This window comes from Miscanthus floridulus, chromosome 12 (assembly GCF_019320115.1).
Source record: "Miscanthus floridulus cultivar M001 chromosome 12, ASM1932011v1, whole genome shotgun sequence".
Classification (NCBI taxonomy): domain Eukaryota; kingdom Viridiplantae; phylum Streptophyta; class Magnoliopsida; order Poales; family Poaceae; genus Miscanthus; species Miscanthus floridulus.
In genome coordinates, this window is record NC_089591.1 from 48894620 (window position 1) to 48909912 (window position 15293).

General features: G+C 46.8%; 4 protein-coding genes across 5 annotated transcripts; 2 read left to right on the forward strand and 2 right to left on the reverse strand.

Annotated features, from left to right (window-relative positions):
* Positions 1–103: 103 nt before the first annotated feature.
* On the forward strand, positions 104–2351 carry LOC136495370 (aspartic proteinase nepenthesin-1-like). Its single transcript, XM_066491313.1, has one exon. The coding sequence runs from the start codon at positions 872–874 to the stop codon at positions 2222–2224; it is 1353 nt and encodes a 450-aa protein (XP_066347410.1). The 5' UTR covers positions 104–871; the 3' UTR covers positions 2225–2351.
* A 2305-nt stretch (positions 2352–4656) lies between these two features.
* LOC136497240 (aspartyl protease 37-like) lies at positions 4657–6729 on the forward strand. Its single transcript, XM_066493032.1, is given in 2 exon segments — positions 4657–5511; positions 5513–6729. Coding segments are annotated over 2 exon segments (1449 nt in total). The 5' UTR covers positions 4657–5023; the 3' UTR covers positions 6474–6729.
* A 138-nt stretch (positions 6730–6867) lies between these two features.
* Positions 6868–8731, reverse strand: LOC136497242 (gamma-glutamylcyclotransferase 2-3-like). Of its 2 annotated transcripts, none has more exons than XM_066493034.1 (8): positions 8424–8731; positions 8265–8341; positions 8078–8128; positions 7650–7706; positions 7519–7559; positions 7368–7436; positions 7170–7249; positions 6868–7077 (listed from the first exon to the last, which is right to left on the reverse strand). In XM_066493034.1, exons 1-8 carry the CDS (start codon positions 8533–8535, stop codon positions 7025–7027), a joined length of 540 nt encoding a protein of 179 aa, XP_066349131.1. In that variant the 5' UTR covers positions 8536–8731; the 3' UTR covers positions 6868–7024. The 2 variants fall into 2 exon arrangements, with proteins under 2 accessions (XP_066349131.1, XP_066349130.1); XM_066493033.1 differs by having other exon boundaries at positions 6868–7086; positions 8424–8730.
* A 717-nt stretch (positions 8732–9448) lies between these two features.
* Positions 9449–12062, reverse strand: LOC136498515 (F-box protein FBW2-like). Its single transcript, XM_066494429.1, has 2 exons — positions 11259–12062; positions 9449–10279 (listed from the first exon to the last, which is right to left on the reverse strand). The coding sequence occupies exons 1-2, from the start codon at positions 11969–11971 to the stop codon at positions 9763–9765; spliced, it is 1230 nt and encodes a 409-aa protein (XP_066350526.1). The 5' UTR covers positions 11972–12062; the 3' UTR covers positions 9449–9762.
* Positions 12063–15293: the final 3231 nt, after the last annotated feature.

The following is a 15293-nucleotide window of genomic DNA, read 5'->3' on the forward strand; positions in this document are numbered from 1 at the left end:
CTGTATAATATATGATCAGTGCGCCTAATCACCCACAAACAAGTGCCATCACAATCATGACTTACTTGCAAGGGAAACAAACCAATCGGGGTAGGCCACTCCTGATATGCCGCCCGGTTGCTCACCAACTTGGGCATCACATATACCTACATATATGTTGGCTACCTAGCCCCCCTTCCTTTTTTGAAAGGAGTCAAACAACGCCATATTACTTTCTTCAATTCATCACAAGAGAGCCACACGGCTTAGACCGGTATGAAAGTACATATCATATCGTATATACATACGTATTTAAGCATGAAATGTTTTTTTTTTGAAACGTAGGCTAAGCATGAAATGTTTTGCTTCTAGAGAGCATGTAGAATCGCAAAAAAACTTTACGAGTAGCAGCGAACGTTGTAAAGCGAAACGTACGGATCAAATTCGTAACAGTTTGGACCTAAAAGGCCACGCAGGTGCATCCTCTCGACAAGCAAGCAAAAGGAAAATGTCACCGAGTACGAACCAAACTAGCGCCAAGGAGAAGCCTGCCGCCGTGCGATAAAGCAGGCACCTCCAATTAGGTCAAAATCCACATACCAGTCTCCTTCACGGCTGCTTCAATTCATCACTGATGGGCTTCCACACCTTCTGTATCGTATCTCTTTCCACTTCTCTGTCTTTGTACTCTTGTTTTGCATCATTTATTTGCATAATATGGTGGTCACACAGAGCAAACCTAACTATAACTACCAAATCATATTTTTATATTCGTGGCGACAAATATAAGTATGACACACTCGTCTCGCCCAATAGAAGAAGAAGAATTAAGCAAACGCACCCTAGCCTTCTCTTGCTGCTGCCCTTCCAAGCCAAAGGATAGCTAGGATAGATGGAGTCAGTAGCACGGTTGCTTCTGCTGGTGGCCGTGGTGGTGGCCGCGGCCAGTGGTGCCGCTACGGGCGCCCTGGCCGCGACGCCGCACCTCAAGCTCAAGGGCCTGCGCGTGCGCCTGACGCACGTCGACGCGCACGGCAACTACTCGAGGCTGCAGCTGCTGCAGCGGGCGGCGCGCCGGAGCCACCACCGCATGTCGCGGCTCGTCGCGCGTGCCACCGGCGTGAGCAAGGCCGCCGCCGGGGGAGGGGCGGGAGACCTTCAGGTGCCGGTCCACGCGGGCAACGGCGAGTTCCTGATGGACCTGGCGATCGGCACCCCGGCGCTGTCCTACGCGGCCATCGTGGACACCGGCAGCGACCTGGTGTGGACGCAGTGCAAGCCGTGCGTGGAGTGCTTCAAGCAGAGCACGGCGGTGTTCGACCCGTCGTCGTCCTCCACCTACGCGACCCTGCCGTGCTCCAGCTCCTTCTGCGGCGACCTGCCCACCTCCACCTGCACCTCCTCCAACAAGTGCGGCTACACCTACACCTACGGCGACGCGTCGTCGACGCAGGGCGTGCTGGCCAGCGAGACGTTCACGCTGGGCAAGGAGAAGCTGCCCGGCGTGGCGTTCGGATGCGGCGACACGAACGAGGGCGACGGGTTCACGCAGGGCGCCGGGCTCGTGGGGCTCGGCCGGGGGCCACTCTCGCTGGTCTCCCAGCTCGGCCTCGACAAGTTCTCCTACTGCCTCACCTCGCTCGACGACGGCGACGGCAAGAGCCCGCTCCTGCTGGGCGGCTCCGCCGCGGCCATCTCGGAGAGCGCGGCCACGGCGCCCGTGCAGAGCACCCCGCTGGTGAAGAACCCGAGCCAGCCGTCCTTCTACTACGTGTCTCTGACGGGGCTCACCGTGGGGTCTACACGCATCACCCTCCCAGCCTCGGCGTTCGCGATCCAGGACGACGGCACGGGCGGCGTCATCGTCGACTCCGGCACCTCCATCACGTACCTGGAGGTGCAGGGGTACCGCGCGCTGAGGAAGGCGTTCGTGGCGCAGATGTCGCTGCCCACGGTGGACGGCTCCGAGATCGGGCTGGACCTGTGCTTCCAGGGCCCCGCAAAGGGCGTGGACCAGGTGCAGGTGCCCAAGCTGGTGCTCCACTTCGACGGCGGCGCGGACCTCGACCTCCCCGCCGAGAACTACATGGTGCTCGACTCCGCCTCCGGCGCGCTCTGCCTCACGGTGGCGCCGTCGCGGGGACTCTCCATCATCGGCAACTTCCAGCAGCAGAACTTCCAGTTCGTGTACGACGTCGCCGGGGACACGCTCTCGTTCGCGCCCGTGCAGTGCAACAAGTTGTGATCACTCCGCATACGTACGTGTATGCGTAGCCGTGTAGGTGATTGTGTTGGATGGACCAGTTGGTCTTCATGTGGCGACGGCAGGGTGGTTACTGGTCAGTGATCAATATATCGACGTGAAGATATCATCATGCGTCGTCACGCGCTGTTTTTTTCTTTTTCTTTTCGTTTTACTGCGGGAACAATGGGTGCGCTTGCTTTATGCTTTGGTTTGCACTTCTAAGACGGAGACATTTGGACATTTGGTCCATGTGCTGGCCTCCAATTGACTTGCGTTCTCAGACGTTCAGCAGCGTTTAGACCTGGCGAAGCTCGTGTTCTCTCTTATCTGCCTGCTTTGGTTTCTTTTATCAGGCTATCACTCTCGGAGCTTTACCGCTTCTGAGATCGATCTTCTGGGAGACGCGGACCCTGATACGACTCTCAACTGCTTTTATAGCCTTTAATAGGGAAACAAAAATCCATTTCGACCTCTCCGACTCGTCCAAGTCCATTTGGCTACTCCAATCGGAATACCGTTTCCTTATTTTTCATCCCCAATTTTGCTAGCTCCTCAGCGGTTTAGAAAGTAGTTTTGGCTAATGTGGCACCACGTTCAGACATCTTTACCTATCCGTAGAATGCTATTTTCTTTTTTCGCTCTGATCTTGGTCAAAAGATTTAAGGCCTGTGCTGAAACTAAATACATCCTACTCTTTAATCTGACCATGAAACATAGAAGTAGAATACTCCCTTTCTTTTTTTTTACTTAGAAAATCTTAAAATCCAATTAAATCCAATTAAATCTAGTACAATTAAATCTTAGAAAATCCATAGAAAGTTTGTTTTAGCTCGAAGAAACATGAAATCAATTTCATGTTTTCTTTTCTTCTTGGTGCCTATGTTGGGGTTATTTGAATATTATATAGTATTTTTAGTGTTTATTTGTTAATAGATGCTTTCGTTATTTATTATAACTACTCTATGTTGACGATGAAGATCATGTAGCCGCATGCCATGTAACGCCCTTATATTCGATTATATTTAATATGAACACATGTACACACATGCACACTCACAGTATATAAGCACGCACAACGATCCCTTGTGAGCACAATTCTTGAGATTAGCAAGTCACCACATACATCTTAATGTTGATAGTTCATAACATTTTGTTAACTTATTTTCACATAACTCTCTTGTATAGTTGTATCATTTTTTTGCTAATAATTCGAATCTGACCAAACAGAATTCATTTAGATATTTATAAACAAGAAACATAAGATGTTTCTTTTGTGGCATGGTGGTATGTAGCTGATGGGGCATGTCAAGTTAACGTAGGATAATTAAACAAATAACTAGAGCATCTAGTAGTAAATAAACATTAAAACTTAAAAGGAAGATTCAAATAATTCCAAGCTAGATATCATAAGATAGTGCATAATTTTAGAAAAAAATAAAACTGGTTTCATCTTTTTTTGGACAAAAAAATAAAACATAAGTTATAGCATTAGGATTTTAATTGCCTATTTTATTTAAATATTTAGATTTTTTTACAAAAAAATTGATAGAGTCTAATTAACCCATGAACTATCAAAGTATTTTGATTTAGTTTTCTTGTGGCTACATGATGTCTATGATGGTTGATGTGGCGCCACGTCGGCTAAAATTGATTTTAAAATCGCCATAGAGCAAATTCTGATGTCGTTAAAAGTATGTTAAAAAAATAGTTTTTCGATGAGGAAGTATATCGGAATTCAATAATAGTTGAGGTCTGAGGAGGTCAAATGGACCATTTAATAACCTTTAATAAGAACGTAAACTAGTTGAATGTAAAAACGAGGCCAGTTAAAAATCAGCCTAGCTAACTGGGCCAAGCCAACCCTGCAGCAAGAAGCTACGTGCTGCAGCCCACGGTCCATGCTGCTTAGCGCGGTGCGTGCATCAAAGAACTATCAAACGAAATGAATTTAAACAAAGGCCCTACTGAAATTGCTCTAAGCCTCTAACTAAGCCAAGCCGACCCTGCAACCTAGAAACTACTTCCTCCGTCCCAAAATAAAACTGTTATTTTATAAATGAATCTGGACAAGTGCTCGTGGTTCAGTCATAAAACAACGAATTTTTGGGGACGGAGGGAGCACCTGCAGCCTATTGTCACCTGCATCCTCAGTTTTTCCGTGGTCCAAACGTCGCAAAACCGCTGGCACAGCCCATCTGCCTGTTCGGTTGGCTGGTTCGTATCGTTGCTGGTTCGTAAAGAAGTATTGCTGGCTGGTTTATGTGAAAGAAAAATACTATTCCGGCTGAAAATTTACGATCGTTTACGATAAGCCATAGCCAAACGAATAGGTTGCTCAGTGTGGTCATGTTGCGAGCCTCCTCGGTCCGCGCATTTCGGCTGTGCATTCTCCACTTTCGTCCTGGTGTTCTCTCTGGGAATTTGGGAAAAATAGCCTGCTGGTCAGTGGTCTCCTGCTCCTGAATCCCCATCTACCCAAAAGCCGAACGTTCTAGCAGTAGCAAAGCATTCAAAAAAAAGTCTCGTGTTCTTTGAGAAACGGCAGCGCGTACGTACGTACACAAAAGAACACAAAAGATGTCATGCCGTGGCCGTGCGATGCATTGCTAACAGCAACCAGCTCGCCTTTGCCGCACCACCTTTGCGTGGCGAGGAAACCGGTCGCCGTCGTCGCTCGTCTACTTAATCAATTTCACTGTCAAGCAAAGGACACGTGCTGCGCTCGTTCGAGGACCTGGCTTGTGCTCGCCAAGCCAACACAAGACGCAGCGTAGCCTCAGCCCGGCCTCAACCGCCGCCATGGAGCTGCTAGTGCTCCTGCTCTTCCTCGCCCTCCCCGTCCTCCCGGCGCGCTGCGGCTCGGTGCCTCCGCTCCACCTCGAGCTGGCGCGCGTGGACGCCGCGGCGGCCGCCAACCTCACGGACCACGAGCTCATCCGGCGCGCCGTGCAGCGCAGCCTCGACCGACCAGGGATCGTGGCGCGCTCTGGCGGCGGCGGCGGAGGAGGGGCGGCAGCCGCGGCCGGGGCGCGCAAGTCCGTCGCGAGCGAGGCCCCGCTGGTGCCCGGCGGCGGCGAGTACCTGGTCAAGCTCGGGATCGGCACGCCGCAGCACTTCTTCTCGGCGGCCATCGACACGGCCATCGACCTCGTCTGGTTGCAGTGCCAGCCCTGCGTCAGCTGCTACCGCCAGGTTGACCCGCTGTTCAACCCCAAGCTCTCCTCCTCCTACGCCGTCGTGCCATGCAGCAGCGACACCTGCGCCCAGCTGGACGGCCACAGGTACGTACTCAACGACGCACACTGCACCACACCACCAAGGTGACACCACACGCAAATGCATGTGCAGATGCGACGAGGACGACGACCAAGCGTGCCAGTACACCTACAAGTACAGCGGGAACGCGGTGACGAAGGGCACCCTGGCCATAGACAAGCTGGCCGTCGGCGGCGACGTGTTCCACGCCGTCGTCCTCGGCTGCAGCGACTCCAGCGTCGGGGGCCCTCCCGCGCAGGCCTCGGGGCTGGTCGGCCTCGGCCGCGGGCCGCTCTCGCTGGTGTCCCAGCTCTCGGTCCGTCGGTTCATGTACTGCCTGCCACCGCCCATGTCCAGGACCCCGGGAAAGCTCGTGCTCGGCGCGCGCGCGGACGCCGTCCGGAACGTGTCGGACCGGGTGACCGTCACCATGTCGTCCAGCACGCGGTACCCGTCCTACTACTACCTCAACTTCGACGGGCTGGCCGTGGGCGACCAGACCCCGGGCACGATCAGGAGGGCAACGTCGCCGCCCACGGGTGGTGGTGGTGGAGGAGGCGGTGGCGGCAACGGCAGCGGCGGCGGCGGCAGCGCAAACGCGTACGGGATGATCGTGGACGTCGCGTCGACGATCTCGTTCCTGGAGGCGTCGCTGTACGATGAGCTGGCGGACGACCTGGAGGAGGAGATAAGGCTGCCCCGCGCCACGCCGTCGCTCCGGCTGGGACTGGACCTCTGCTTCATCCTGCCGGAAGGCGTGGGGATAGACCGGGTGTACGTGCCGACGGTGTCGATGTCGTTCGACGGACGGTGGCTGGAGCTGGACAGGGACCGGCTGTTCGTGGAGGACGGCAGGATGATGTGCCTAATGATCGGCAGGACGAGCGGGGTGTCCATCCTTGGGAACTTCCAGCAGCAGAACATGCATGTCCTCTACAACCTGCGCCGGGGCAAGATCACCTTCGCCAAGGCCAACTGCGACTCCTTGCCATAGATAGCTTCCGCATGGACTGGAATCTTGGTCTTATGATCTTGTACTCCGTGCCAGGATTTTAGCGAATTTGCACATTGAGAGATTAGATATTTGTCAGAAATTTCCGAACCGTAAATGCAGAAATGTGTGACCATTCACTAACCAGAGTTGAAAAAGAAGTGAACATCGCTCGAGGAGAAGCTCTAAAACTTGCTGATAAGATTCTGGTCGATTGATGAAATCCGTTTATTAACACTGAGTCACTGATAGTGATAAATTGTCTAACGTCTGATCGTCTCTTTGGTTCATTCATCTTTTTTCTAGTCTCCTTTTGTTGCTCATTGCTAGAAGTATGCAAAGCAAAGAATTGCTCTCCTTCTAGCTCAGAAAAAAAGTGGAAGGGGAAACCAACAGATTTTTGCAAACCACAGGTGCACGGGAATATAACCGTAATGTAGCCACTCAAAAAGCAGCTTACAAGAATCGATGTTTGGGCATGAATGCATTCTAACTTTATTCGTAAATCTTTACCCTCCAAACAAGGGGTAAATGCGGTTTTTTCACTGAGATAACTAGGTGTCAGAATACTCGCGCACAGCATTCGCCAGTTCTTGGACATGTTGGTCTACAACTCCTGACAAGAAATATTTGAACTTTGTAGTCCATGCCACATATTGTACTATTGTCAATAAAAATTCCATAAAAGAGTAACCTTACCTAATTTGTTTAAGGCATCCTCAAGTTTGAACACATACTCTCTGTTAGGTCCAGATGGGCCTTGAGCAAGATAAATTTGCCTAAAAACGGCAAGAGTTTTCTTAGGGAACTAAACAGGGCACAAGTTATACCATAAGCTAACAATAGTTTCAGTTGCACAATCTAGTAATGCAAAAATTAATTAATGGGATGTCATACCTGGCCATTTCATCCAGAGGTGCAGGACCAAGATAGTTTTGATTGCTCTCATTAGTGGTGGCGAAGTATCTGTTATCCATGTACTTTTTCAGTTCTGTCAGTGAAGTTTTGGTATGTTGAAATGCTTATTTAAAATTACAGGACCACTTACACCATCACATTTTCGACAGCTGGTACTTTGGGCGATGAATCCTGAAAGTTATTACAACTTAATACTCCGTAGTAGTTACATGTGGAACATTATCAAAAGGGAAATAGATCCAGCCCTCTGTATCATCTCACCGTATACAAGTCCAGGTAAACCTTCTCATCGTATTGCTTCTCCCTGACTTCAAGATACTGCATTTCAAATCTGAAGATAAATGCCAATAGAAGCAATATAAAGCTGTAAGCAACACAATATCAGTTTGTGCAGAGACTTGCTGCTACATATACCATCATGATAAGCACATAAAAGTTCATATATACTGAAATTTTATAAGCCAATTCATGACTTAATCATCATAGTATCTAAATCTAATCAGGCTGTAGGAAAGAACATATGAGTTTTGGTCCATCGACCAATCTCTACATCTCCATAATGACAAGTAACTAACACCAGTAATATCCCAATCATCAAACATCAAACAATCGAGTATCATTATGGGACAGTTGTGCGTCAATCAGTACTAGTGAACAAAACATATCTGCCTGGCCTGCAATAAACATACCTCCATAGCTATCTCCTTATCTTCCTCCTTTATTCTGTAAGCAACTCCCCACTGAAAGATGTAAAATAGACAGATTAGCTCGCAGAATCAACCGCATGAACTGTGAAGGAGTAACATCAACCATGAATTTACTAATTCATTTGGTTTGCGCATCTTAGTAGGAGGGTGAACATGAGAAAGGGCGTACGCAGGTCGCTCCGGGCTGGTGCTCGAGCGTGACGGTCCTCCCGGGGAACTGCGGCGTGCCCCTGTGGTCCGTGCTCCCTGTCCACCGCCCGGAAGGAAGAGTAATTTGAGTGCGCGGCCGTGAAGACGGACGGATTGCAGGCGGGGGTGTGAAGGTTACCCTGGTAGAAGACGCGGCGGTAGTCCCTGACGAAGCCGACGAGGCGGGCGTCGTAGGCGAAGCCTGGGTTCCAGATCAGCGAGCCGTACCCGAACACCCAGATCGGAGACATGGCCGCCACTCCTCCTCCCCCTTCTCCCGGCGTCTCCTTTCCCTCCGGTGGAATCGAGGATGGTTTGTTTGTTGCGCACGGCCACGGGGAAGGGCGGCAGGCCCAGTCGCCGCTGCGATCTTGCTGGTGCGCGAGCGAGTAGCAGCAGGCAGACGGAAGGCAGGCAGGCGAATCACGCAGAAATCGAGAGGCAGACGACAACTTGAACTTGCTAGTCATATTCTGCCTTTTATTTATTCCCTTTTCATTTTGTCCCAACGTGACAAGTGGCTCGAAATGATTTTTTGGTTGCTCACGTTTGTGTTACGTCATGGCCTGCTCGCACAGTCGCACCTCGTGGATTTCTACCTACTAAAATCCATTTTTTTCAAGAAAAATCGCACATGATAAACCTCTTCAGGTAACAGACTGAAAACACATACTCTTTCAAGAAACAAGATGACCATTTCGGTCACGCCTGGATGGGGTAACAAAGCATAGCAGATACAGTAGACACCAAGGTAAATAATCCATAAATCACTCATCAGTACAGCTTCCTCATGCAAAATGGCGAAATGCCATCAGGCACAAGACAGAAAGCACAGGAGACAGATGCTGCTGGTGGGAAAGCCAGCAGCAACTTTATGGGCCCAATCAATCAGCAAACGTAGTAATCCACCTAGTAAGCGAAGAATGCACAAGAAATATACAAGTATTCGTGAATAGATGTTTCAGATGACAAGTAGTAAGCGAATTGGTACAAGAAAGTTATGCACAATGTTCCTTCTTAATGAAATACACGTGAAGTCGTGTTCTAGAAAAAAAAAGTTATGCACAATGTGAAGAATGCGCTACCAAGTAGTAAAGCCAAGAACAGAATTCAGTAGACAGTGTCATCAATTTCTCTAGTTTCAATCCGGAGAAATATATTTGAATAGATGTTTCAGATGACAAAAGCTACCACAAGAGCATTGAGAAATTGTCTCATGTCAGCAACCACCTTTATTTTCTCCAGTACCCCTATATTTTACTCTTATACTCTTAACTAAAGCTTATTTACTTCTCTGCATAAGCATAAGCAGAGAATCACTATAACGTAGGGTATGCATTAGCAATGGCCATGAAGGATAGACATGCCGGCAGGCAACAAACAACAATACTGAAAGTCTGAAACTACCTCAGAATCATCGACTGAAACCTGAATTGATCACAACTTCAACCCCCCCTGAAGTTCTGAACAGAACTCTGTTAATCATCACTATCAGTATCATCGACCTCGTAGTCACCCCCAATGCTTGAGTCAGTACTGTACTCAGGCTCCCATGGCTCCCTGAATGACTGGAGTGCGCAGCACCTCTCCTCGATGTCTCCTTCAAGCCTGACGTTCCAGCAGCCAAGTATGTCCAGGGTCTGCAGCTGCTGACACTTGGTAAGAATGGCGTTGAGCCCAAGGTCACTGAACAGGCCATAGGCAAGCTCAAGTTGTTCTAGCATCGGCATGGTGTTCGCGACTGCCAGTGCCTCTTCTTCAACCGCCTTAGCTGCTGTGTTGAAACCCTGAGGAAGGTCTGGAGGGGGCATGTTCCTCTTCAGCTGAACGAGCAACTTGCAGTGCCGGCCTAGTGCCTCGATTCCTTTGGGAGAGATATTCATGCAGTTACTGATGTCCAGCACTTTAAGTACAGGAAGGCATTCTGCATGCTTCTCCACGGCTTGATCAGTGATCTCGCTCATTGGGATCTGGAGGACATTGAGCAACTTACCCCTGCTCAACAGCAGCAAACACCAAACATTATATTGTTGAAACCATGTCAGATTCAGATACCATATTAACAGAGTACAAAGAACTAAAAAAAAATAATAGCTATAAGTAACTAAATGCACATGAATAGAGAAAACACGGTATCACAAAGGCAGTGTTTTCTGGCAAGTTCATATCCTAGTATATGATGATAAGATATCCTATAGTCATTCTAAAGTCCTTAGTGAAGCAGTACAGCCATAAGCAAGCCATAGATCAAGTAATACGTATCATCAATCAAGAAGTGAAGATGTTGTAAAGCATTGCCATGTTAAGAGGCCTATGGAAAGCCAGAGCTTCAGCCAGCATGCCTAGTTTGGTTCTTAGCTTCACTTAAAGAAACAACAACATGATTTGGTATTAAAGCTGAAAAATGTCAGATAATAAGTTTCACAGAGGACAGAGTAACATAGGCCACATTACGTTGTGACCATAAAAATCTTTACTAAACGCAAGGTGATGTGAACATACAGATCAGAGTGGATCATAAATATCCAAAATAGCAGCTGCCAAATTAATAAATATGAGCTACAACCACCAAATTTTCTCCATTAAAGGAATCTTTATATGAATCAAATTTTACAGTGTGACGCTCAAAACGGACAATGTCTGGTAGCAGGATCGTAGCAAATAGCCAAATAGGCGCAGGCAGTGATGAATTCTACCCATCACTAGTATAGTAAACATCAGAATCGGCAAAACTTAAAGCTTTCATAAGAGATCAGTGTGGTTCACTCAAAGCTTTCACACTATGTTTCTACTAAATGTGATGTCAGTGTGGTTCACTCGTGTCAGGTGAATAGACAGTGATTAGTGAAAGCATTTGAATGTTCATGTGGCAGGGGGCTGCATGTCAAGTGTCAACACAGCTCTAGTAAACTTTCTGAAGCCAAGAACGAACATCTCAAGCACACCAAGGGTCAGAGTGGGCAGCGTGACTTACGAGGCTGCGACGTAGGTGAGGGAGGCGTCCCCGACGCGGTAGGCAGAGAGCCTCCGAAGCGTGCCCTGCGCACGGGTGACGAGTCGGCGCACGGCGGCGTCGGCCCTGGCGCGGCAGTTGACACGGCGGCACCAGGCCTCGATGTCCACGTCCCCCCACATGTCCGGCGACGCCACGGCTTGCGTCCACGCCCTGCAAACCTGCGCCGCGCCCCGCGCCACATCGTCCGCGGCGACCCGCCCGCGGAGCACCAGCGCCAGGATCTCCGGGCTCACCGCCTCCGCCCACCTCCACTCGTACACCGCCACCTCCTCCTCATCGCCTCCCGCGTCTCCTTCGCCGTCGCCGCGAGGCCTCGCCCTTTTCGCTTCTGGCTCCGGCCAGTCCCACACCTGCGCTCTCTTTGCCCCGCCGGCGGACGTACCCGCCTCCGACCAGCTCGTCCAAAACCCTCCTCCGCTCCCGCAGCTTAGGCTACCAAGCCCCGCCTTTCCCGGACCCAGGATCCCCCTCGACCCCCTTCCTCCTCCACCAGAGACGACCGCGTCGCCTCCACCGGAGGGCTTCTTCTTCATGGCCTCCGCGTGTGACCACCTGACCACGGGCGCTCCCCCGCCGCGCGTGCCGCCGTCAGGCCTCGCCCTCTTCGCCTTCCACCCCTGGCCTACTCCTCCGCTGAAGCTGCCCCAGAATTTTGGGTTTTGGCGCTTCATGTCCGGTGATCGCCGCCGGCCAGGCACGATCGCTTGGGGTTTTCCTTTTTGGGAATTGGGGGAGGGGAGGTGAAGGGACGGGGGTTTTCTGTCTGAGCGCACACAGTGGAGAGGAGACGAGAAGCGAAGGAGCTAGCTTGCTAGCCTTTATAACCAGGCTGAGCTCACGGACTTCACCAACTTCGTGCTGCGGAGGAATGGGTGCATCGGGCGGTTGGAGGGTACTCCACCTTTTCCACGTCGTCCTGAAACTATGGGTACAAACGTATCAGACCATCTACGGTTGTTCAAAATAATAATTGGTAAATCAATGAACTTTTTAAGTGGCAAAATAATATTTGGTAAATCAATGAACTTTTTAAGTGGCTAAAAAGTTAGAATTATATTTGTTAGATTACTTTTATTGTTCTTTAAATCACGCTACTAAAATATAAATGATAATTTTGCATCAGGAATTTCGAACCATTTCTAAATCACTCCAAACTTTTATATTTTCTCTCTTGTACATTTGCATTTCCTTTTACCTATTGATTGATCGATAGGCCCGATTCAATCGATTTTTCCAAGTGCAAAAAGAGTGGGAGCTGAGATAGTAAGTTGTTGGAGAGCATTTTTTTTATCTTGCCAAAAAATAGATCAGGAGTGGGTTTTCAAAACTCTTGGAGATGCTCTTACTAACTCGAGCTAAATTGTTGTCAAGGGTTTTAAAGTTGAAATCTCGATATGCATATATGCCTTAGACAGTGGAGGTTTCAAGGGGGGTTTTATTCTTATTTAAAGCTACGACACATCTACTCAATTGGTATGGTATTTATAAAAAAGAGAAAAATAGAGTTTCATTAGGATAAAATCATCTATCACATTTACCAATACAACAAAACACAATGAAACATTCACTGAGATTGGTTTATTTTACTCTCCCATGTTCTTGAGGATCTTTCACGATGAGATAAGCAAAGATTTTTTATGCAATTGCAAGGCTATATATTTTATACGCCACATTTAATCATAACACCATATAACAGTTACATAACATGACTAGCTACTAAAACCGTGTCATGAAACTATACATTGAGATAGACTATTTTATTTGTAATGTTGATGCCGCACTCGTAATAAATGTGCATTCAAACTCAGTATTAAGACATTTAAAAAAAAGTAACAGCTAACATCTTGCTTAGAGGTGGGCTCAAATCATGAGGTCAAAGACTAACCAGAGGTCTCTCTAAGTTTGCCTTGCTCTCTACTACAAGAGCGGGCATAACAGAGACGACACAATTTTAGATATCGTTGGCCTCCTTTATGCATGGGAGGGAATTTGAATCTAGTTGTCCAAATATAAGGGCATGTTTGGCACAACTTCATGCACCATTTGAAGCTATTTCTTTTGCCAATCTAGTCTTTTGTAAATAGCTTCACCACTGGAACTCATTAAATTATGCTCTCACATAGAAATATGATGAGATGAAGCAGAAAATAGTAGCTTTTCATAGCTTCACCTCACACTTGTAGTCCTCTATGGATTCTGTGAGAGCATGTTTTAATAAATCTACATGCAGAGTTGCTTTGCCAAACGATTCACCAAAACAACTTTAGCTTTACTAGTAAAGCTGCTCATAGAGCTAAAGCCAAAAAACTAATTCATTGGTGAAGTCGACTTGTGCCATGCCAAGCGAAGCCTAAATTAGCAAACGTTCACTGAACTTAAAACCAACCAATGAAAGTAACGATACAATTTTCTTTTTGAATACACTGTTCTTGTATTTTTTTAAAGTTATATTCATAACTTTTGTGTAATATAGTTTATATAGCATAACTTATCTTCACAACTTCTAATCATAATTTTTTCAATATACTTTTATGAGATTTTGTAAACAACTTATCGTGACAACTTTTCTGCATAACTTTTAGAACCCAATTCTCTACAACAATTTGGCAGTCGTGGTATCAAATCCAATAGGTTTGTCGCGCTTCTCACTTTTTTTCCTTTTCCTTTCTTTTTTAATTTTTATATTAAACTACCCATCTTCTTCTATATACTATGAATAACTATTTTATGATCGGGACAAGTTGTGTATATTTTCTTTTAAAAACATTAAACAACAAAAGTTATGAGTATAAGTTACATTGTTTATAAAAAAATATTATATAAAAATATATCTAGAAAACTTATGTTTTGAAATTGTTATCAACAGTCTGTCCATTGATAGCTAAAAATAAAATTTGGGTTACAAAGGTCTTGTCAAAAAAAATTTATGATAAGTTATCTATAGAGTTATGTAGAAAAAATACATTAAAAAGTCATTGATAAAAAGTTGTGCTGATACTTTTTTCTACAAATTATTATGTACAAGAGTTATGAGCATATAACTTTATAAAATTCTTGAATTAGAAAGTTGCAGAAACAATTTTTTCTAAAAAGTCATGGAGGTTTGTCTTTAAAATCAATGGAACATTCACTAATTAGCGAAGTCGATATAACTGTGTGCTATAGATATTAGGGGAGTCCTAATAAGGTTTTGTCCATGGTGGTTTGTCCGCTTGACCTTGTTTTTGTTTTAAAAAAAAGATCGTGTCTACAGAACGACAAATAGATGTTTATTGTAAGGGATTTGCTAAAATTCAGGTGCTTGAATTTTAGTTTCCTTTTAGGCAACGGTTATTGCATATATTTTATACTGAAATTGTTGTTTTCGTTTATTGCAATTTCTGCAAACGCAATCTGCAAATTTCGGAACCGAGAATAAAAAACCTGTTATACAAAACCACAAACCCAAAAAAATTTGATTTGTGTTGGCACAAAGATAATTAAAAATTTATAATTATTTTCTATATGAAGACAAAGACAAAATTTAATATGTTATAACGCAAAGACAAATAACAAATCACAAAAGTAATAATTTAATTGTACTAGTTAGAGGTACAAGAGTATTGCTTAAAATCATCTTAAAATTCAGGCACCTGAAATATATGAGAAGTGTTATCGTAAAATCTATAGTTCAAAATGTCAAAATGCAGTGGATTGGACAACTCTTCAAAGTTCATGTTTTCTTAGGAGAACTCTTCAAAGTTCATGTGATGGGCAACATTTGTCCTCTAGGCCTGTCATTTTAACTAGGCTGGATGAGTTACGTTTCGGCTCAATATTGGGCTAGCCAACTTGGGCCCATCGAAACACATTTCCATCCGCGTCCCATTATAAAAGCCCGCCCCTCTCTGGTGGCGGAGAGGAGGGGGTTGCCCTAACAACCCGGGCAGCCACCGGATGTCTCCCTCCCTAGAGCGAGTGGCAGCGGGCCTCTGAAAGCGCTAGTTTGGTTTT